This window comes from Lissotriton helveticus, chromosome 2_1 (assembly GCF_964261635.1).
Source record: "Lissotriton helveticus chromosome 2_1, aLisHel1.1, whole genome shotgun sequence".
Classification (NCBI taxonomy): domain Eukaryota; kingdom Metazoa; phylum Chordata; class Amphibia; order Caudata; family Salamandridae; genus Lissotriton; species Lissotriton helveticus.
The window spans coordinates 1954275100-1954282247 of NC_136059.1; the positions used below are offsets into that span (position 1 = coordinate 1954275100).

The window sequence follows — 7148 nt, forward strand, 5'->3', positions numbered from 1 at the left end:
GGCGAAGAACTACGCTCCGCTCGCGGAGCTTGCGGAGTTTCGGCAGCTCCGCGTTCCGCGGAGAACGCGTAGCTGTCGATAACTCCGCGATCCGGTGCGTAGCGTAGTTCTCGCGCGCTGAATAACATTATCGCGTGCGCGGCAATGGCTTACCTTCGTTCTGCGTTCGTTTTTTCCTGGTCGCTTGTGCCACCATGTTTGGAAACACTCTCGCACAGTCCCGTGCGACTGTGCGAACGCGATAACGTCATTTTGATGCGAGATAGCGTCATAAGGACGCGCGAGGATGCTTTTTGGTAAGATCGAGTTGCCGAACACGCAGAAACTGCATTCTTGCACAGAATAACTCGCGAGCATGTTAAAACCATAATAAATTACCATTTTGGTTAGGAAAAAAAAGGCAAAAAACCTTAAAGTTGTACCTTTGGCTTTATTTTTAGGGGGGAAGGACCCCTCTTTTTGTTTCTACTCTTGTTTTGCAGAGTAAGGAGGAAGGGCTCTTGAGTTTACAACTTCCTGTTCCTGTCCACCAGGCTCCTCCCAGTGCTTTGTCCATGTGGTGCTCACTTTCCTTTGGATTTTGAGCTGGAAGGATCACTTTCTGTCTGTGTTGGCTGCATTACTGATTTACCTTGGATTTAATGAGGACTTTTTGAATTGGAATTCTCTTTTTCAAGTAAGTTTGTGTAATGTATGAGTGATGTAGACTTGTGCTTGTTTGATTTGATTTTTTTTTAACAACAGTATTCAATCCTGGAATTAAATTATTGATGGAGGCCTGTACTTTCATGAGGTCCCAAATTGTAAATTTTTTCTAACATTGCATTTTGTGGAATTTAAAATGTTTCTAATTTTTAAGCCAATATGTGACCCTAGTAGCTAGTACCCCATGTAGTTAGTGTGTAGGCATGCATGAGTTCATTTTATTAACTTTCTGTGGTTGGCCTGGCCATGTGTTGGCGGCCATTTAATGTTTCCAGCCACTTTGCTCTTGCCATAGGCCTCCAACCTTGTGGCCTACTCTGCCAGTAGGCCATAGCCATAGGTACTACTCATAGGGTCATGAAAGTTAATCAACTGTTTTTGTGGTGTACCCTTAATGTGAAAAACATGGATGGCTTGGATTGATATAGAAAATCTTATTTTTATGTGTGGGGTATTTCTGGTTTTGGGTGTGTTTAAACTTTAAATACTCTGTCAATTTCTGCCATTAGGTAACCCTAGGAATACAGCTTGGGTAGTTTTGGTAACTTCGCACCATGTGAGCACGTGAACTTACATTTTTTGTCGTGTTCGCGCACTCAATGTACTTGCTCGGGAACGCGAACACGACTTTTTATTCCGTTCGCGCTGCCGAACATGCCGATTTAGCATTCTCGCGGACAATATGTCCCGAGTTGCATAAAAGTTTCTCAAAAATGTTGCAGGTCTTTCTTGTGCACCTAAAAATTCCTCATTTATGTTATGTTCTCATTTTGTTAGTACTTTTCTCTTTTTGGAGCATGGACCACTTCCATTTTCTCTCCTCTGTTATTTTTTTTTTTTTTTTGGGGTGGGGTGACCAATTTGGGCGGTGGTGTGGTGTGTCCATTTTCTGAAGCAAAGCATTGTCCCTTTGCCATAGGCATTATTGTCTGTCTTCTCTTTCTTGTCATGTTGTTGTTGGTGGCCAGGCCATGTGGTGGCGGCCATTTTGTGTATGCTTCCTTTGTGATTTATTTTGCCATGTTGTTGTTGGTGGCCAGGCCATGTGGTGGAGGCCATTTTGTAAAGTTGTCCATGTTGTTGTTGGTGGCCAGGCCCTATGGTGGTGATCTTTTTGTGTATGCTTCCTTTGTGATTTATTTTGCCATGTTGTTGTTGGTGGCCAGGCCATGTGGTGGAGGCCATTTTGTATCTACATCCTTTGTGATTTTGCCATGTTGTTGTTGGTGGCCAGGCCATGTGGTGGCGGCCATTTTGTGTATGCTTCCTTTGTGATATATTTTGCCATGTTGTTGTCGGTGGCCAGGCCCTATGTCGGCGGCCATTTTGTGTGTCCTTCCTTTGTGCTTTTGCCATAGGCATAGGCCTCCAACCTTGTGGCCTACTCTGGCAGTAGGCCATAGGTACTACTCATAGGGTCATGAAAGTTAATCAACTGTTTTTGTGGTGTACCCTTAAATGTGAAAATCATGGATGGCTTGGATTGATATAGAAAATCTTATTTTTATGTGTGGGGTATTTCTGGTTTTGGGTGTGTTTAAACTTTAAATACTCTGTCAATTTCTGCCATTAGGTAACCCTAGGAATACAGCTTGGGTAGTTTTGGTAACTTCGCACCATGTGAGCACGTGAACTTACATTTTTTGTCGTGTTCGCGCACTCAATGTACTTGCTCGGGAACGCGAACACGACTTTTTATTCCGTTCGCGCTGCCGAACATGCCGATTTAGCATTCTCGCGGACAATATGTCCCGAGTTGCATAAAAGTTTCTCAAAAATGTTGCAGGTCTTTCTTGTGCACCCAAAAAAACAGAATTTGTCATTTGGTTGTTGTTTTGGGAGCCTGGGCAGGGGTTTCTTTGTATGTGTTTTTGCGGTGTTATGTTTACAACCTCTGTCTTAGCCATGGGCTATTTATTCCTTGCACATTAACCTGTCATGTGCAGCAGGCATCCTCGTTTTTCTGTCCATATTGGTATCTATAGGCCTGCTTCACTTTATTGGTTCTTTCTGGACTTCATGTGGCCTTTGAGCTGTGGTGCTGCTGGACTGGTATTATTAGTCTTCTGTTTTGTCTTTTATACATTGACCTGTGTGTCTTTCAATTGTTCACGTTGCCTTACTGCTTGTTTGACTGATGTTGTTCTGCCTTCTTTACTTGTAGGTGCACAAAAAAGACTGAGGAGGTGCTGGTTGTTTTTTCATCCATCGCTCGTTCTACCGCCAGACGGACGTCCTTCAGTTGGACGCCACGTGTGGTGTGTGACTCATCTGACCAGACATCTCTGCAATTTGTGCTGCTGTGAGCTGACTGACATCAGAACAAGATGGGCCCTAAGAAAGCTACCAGGTCCTCCACCACAAAGAAAGTTGCTGCGAAGAAGGAACAGCAGAAGGAAGTGTCACTTAAGTCTGGTATGGACCCCAAAACCTTTTTTGGCACCCCAAAAGGTACGCCTGCAGCAGCGGGGTCTGGGGTGCAAGCTGGGACCAGCACATCTGCATTAGTGGGGGCAAGCCAGCATCCCAGGGCCAAGCACATGATGAGGGTCGAAGAGGTAGCCAGCCTTCTGCTTGCGAGCAGTGATACTGAGCCAGAACTAAACTTATCGCTGTCTCAAAGTAGTACACAATCCACGCAAGATGGAAGTGCTCAACAACCACCGCCAGCAGTAGATGTTCAACAACCACAACCACCGCCCGCAATAGGAGTTGTTCACCCACAACCACAACCACTTCCCGCAACAGTTGTTGAACAACCACAACCACCGCCCGCAACAGTTGTTGTTGAAAAACCCCAGCCCGCAATAGTACTTCCTCAAGAACAACAACCACCATCTCCGCACCAAATAGTAGTAGTTGTTCCTCCCGAAGTCGGGGCAGTTCAGGAAGTAGAGCCTCCTTCCGAGCAAAAAGAAGAGGAAGCCACTTCTGTAGGTGATCTATTTCCTTCGAATTCACCAAGGGAAAGGAGGGTTAGTGCATCGAGTTCTTCGCAAAGCATCGCTTCCGATGACCTTGATACGGATTGGCAGCCACAACTATCTGCGCATTCAAAGGAGAGACATCCCAAGAAGACCATGCTAGGAAAAAGGAAGTTTCCAGGCAGGCTTGAACTTATGGAGGTCGATGTAGGTGAGCAGGATACTGCTGGTGATAAAGACGGGTCTGACACTGTCATCATCACAAGCGTTATTCCTGGTGCAGAGGATGTAGAGACAAACATTTTCACCCTATCCAGAAATGCTGCAATGACTGATGAGCAGGTACCACGCATAACTCCTACACACTCAACACCCACAGTAACACCAGCTCCAATTTTTTCAACAGCGAAGGCCCGGCAGCATCCGACATCCAGCAGAAGCGCCACTTCAACAGAAGGAGGTAGTGGCAGTACTAGGACTGAGCTGTCCCATAGTCAAATTCCACAATCCTCCAGTCCATCCGGCATTGGCAGTGGGTCCTCCTCTTCCTATGGCAGGAGACAAAAGTTTACCTCCCCAGTGTGGGACTTCTTTACGGTTCACCCAGTTCAGGAGAACATTGCTGTATGCACCATTTGTCATGCCAATGTTAGTCGTGGTAAGCTTGGTACAAACTATGGGACTGGAGGCCAAACGACCCATTTGAAAAAAACACACGTGATCAGGTGGGAGAACCACCTTGCAAGCTTAAAAAATGTTAGCACTCGTGTTGGTGGGGATACAGTGGTACAAGGTCCACTCATGGTTGACCAGGAGGTAGAAGAAGAGGGAGACGATGACCTTCTATCTAGGAGTGGTACACAATCGACCCCTGTCGCCAGCACTGGAGTGGTAAAGTCCACATCCTCCGCATCTGCAACTTCTCAGTGGCACCAGAGTCAGCTGGAAACACCAAGGAGTGCAAAGTCTGCGATGCAAGGTGGTCCGTCTAGCACAACTCAAAGACATGCAAAGCAGCTTACCATTCCTAGCATGTTAAGGCAGGAGGGAAAGTACGAGCGGAACCACCCAGTAGCACGTTTATACAATGCCAAACTTGCGAAAATGTTAGCACTGGACCTTCTCCCATTTTCATTTGTTGAGGCTGTTGGATTTCTGGAATTAGTGGCAACCCTCTGCCCAAAATGGAACGTTCCCAGTCGCTACTATTTTGCCCGAGTGGCTGTTCCAGCACTACACCACGATGTGCTGGAATTGATTGGGAAAGCCTTACAACAGAGTGTTGTCCATTGTATCCACCTGACAACAGACATGTGGAGCAGTTGCGATGCTACAGATTTCATGTGCATCACCGCACACTGGATCTCTTTTGCAGGTGTTAAAGACAAGTTAACTTCAGGCCTCCGTGACGTTGCTGGAATTTTTAATGATACGCGCAGACATGCAACTATAGCCATGTTTGGTATGGACAAAAGTCATACTGCTGAAAACATTTTGTCTGACTTTAACGACAAGGTCTTTGAATGGCTGAAACCAAGAGGCCTTAAGATTGGTTTTGTTTCCACCGACAATGGCAGTAATGTAGTGAAGGCAATGAGAGAAGGACATTATTTCAGGGTACCCTGTTTGGCACACTGCATAAACTTAGTCGTGCAAGACTTTCTGAAAAATGAAGCCAAAGTCAGCAACATAATGGCCATCTGCAGAAGAATATGCACGCACTTTAACCATTCTTTCAAAGGACGGAAGCTGCTACGGGTCATTCAGCAAGAGCATAGGTTGCCAGTCAAAGCACTGATCCAGGAGGTCCCAACACGTTGGAACTCAACTTATTTCATGCTTGAGCGTCTCTTTGAGCAGTACATCCCACTGAATGCTTATGTCATGTCAAGAAGATTAGGGGATCCTACTGTTAATCTTAAAGCCCTGACCATTGAGATGTGGCAGTGGGACCTCATTAAATGCATCACAGAGATGCTACAACCCTTTGAGGTCTTCACACGTGCAGTTAGCAGGGAGGACTGTACTATGGGCCAAGCCATCCCATTGTTGTACATGCTTGAGCAACAGGTGAAGGAGGTCTGTGAAACATACGAAGGTGACGAACAAAAAGTTGATGCATATACCTTAGCCAAGGGCTTAGTCAACCGCTTGTGTGAAAATGTAAGGCTCAACAATATTGTGTCAGGTGAACATTACATAACTGCAACAATCTTGGATCCACGGTACAAATTATTTGTCAGCAGTAACGAAGTAATTCCATTTTCAGATGAGGATGTTGACAAGTACAAAACTTCCATAGCTGCGGAAGCTAATGAGTTAGAAACTGAACGGCTGTTACTTAAAGGCCTGCCACTGCCAGCCCAGGCCAGTCCAAGTACTCCTGACGCAAGTTCTTCACAGCGTGAGAGCAGTGCGTCTGCTTTCCAGCAGGCACCAACAGTACCAAAAGCAGCACCTACACGATCTGATTCAGCAGACCCAACCAAAAGCATAACTGATTTTTTTATACAGAAAGGGATGGGTAAGTCCGTTGCTGTTGCAAAGGGAAAAGAGGACCAGCAAAGCCGAGCACCAATGAACATTGAGCGGATGGTTCAGGCCTATCTGGATGACACAACAGAGGTGTTCATGGAGCAAAGCCCATTGGTCTATTGGTATGAAAGAAGGAGACAGTGGCCAGTGCTGAGCAGGCTGGCGATAAAGTATCTGGCTTGTCCTGTAGCCAGTGTCTCCTCTGAGCGGGTTTTCAGTGCTGCTGGTGCCATTGTCACATCGAAAAGGACTAGTCTCTCCCCCAAAAGCGTGGAGCGGCTGACAATGATAAAAATGAATCAACGCTTCATACCACCAGACTATCAAGTACGTGAATCACCGCCGGATGAAGAAAGCGAGTGTGAAGAAGACGTCCTCACTACTGGGTTACATGACCTACTTCTGTCTGAACGCACAGAGTTTGAGGACGAGCTCCTCTTCCCTGACAACTAGGACAGGTATGTTAAAGGAATGATGCAATGCATTGCATAGGATTGTTTAGCCGACTCTGAGCAAATGTGCATGGAATTAAAGTATGCTAGTAGTAACTTCAGACTCACGTGATGGGCAATTTTCCCATGTTATTTAATAATATAAATTATTTATGCACTTGTGACCCTACTACTACAGGTGCAGTCAGTACTTAATTTATCGTTCGTAGTGCATGTTCATGTTGCACAACGTACATTATTTGGTGAAACAGTCCCCCCTCCACCCCCCCAACAAACACAAATGAACTTCAAATGTTTTCTTGTGAAAATAATATCTTTGTTTTATTTTTATATTTTAATAATGATAATAGAAAAATAAAATATATAACAAATGTAACCCCCTGACCCAGAGCTGTCCCTCCCTACCCTCCCCTAACCCCAACCAAATTTCAACCCAAATGTACACCCCAACTCCCACATCCCACCCACCAACAAAAGGATTAAAAAAGGGGCAAAAAACAGGGTCCATTTCAAAGCCGGCGGGCTTTCAGGT

At 45.5% G+C, this 7148-nt stretch overlaps 1 protein-coding gene across 1 annotated transcript; it reads left to right on the top strand.

Annotated features, from left to right (window-relative positions):
• Positions 1-217: 217 nt before the first annotated feature.
• On the top strand, positions 218-6785 carry LOC144818969 (zinc finger BED domain-containing protein 6-like). The gene is made up of 2 exons (XM_078676895.1): positions 218-676; positions 2870-6785. The coding sequence occupies exon 2, from the start codon at positions 3033-3035 to the stop codon at positions 6615-6617; it is 3585 nt and encodes a 1194-aa protein (XP_078533021.1). The 5' UTR covers positions 218-676; positions 2870-3032; the 3' UTR covers positions 6618-6785.
• Positions 6786-7148: the final 363 nt, after the last annotated feature.

Coding starts and splice junctions, on each gene's coding strand:
- LOC144818969 (XM_078676895.1), top strand. CDS start 3,033: ATGGGCCCTAAGAAAGCTACCAGGTCCTCCACCACAAAGAAAGTTGCT.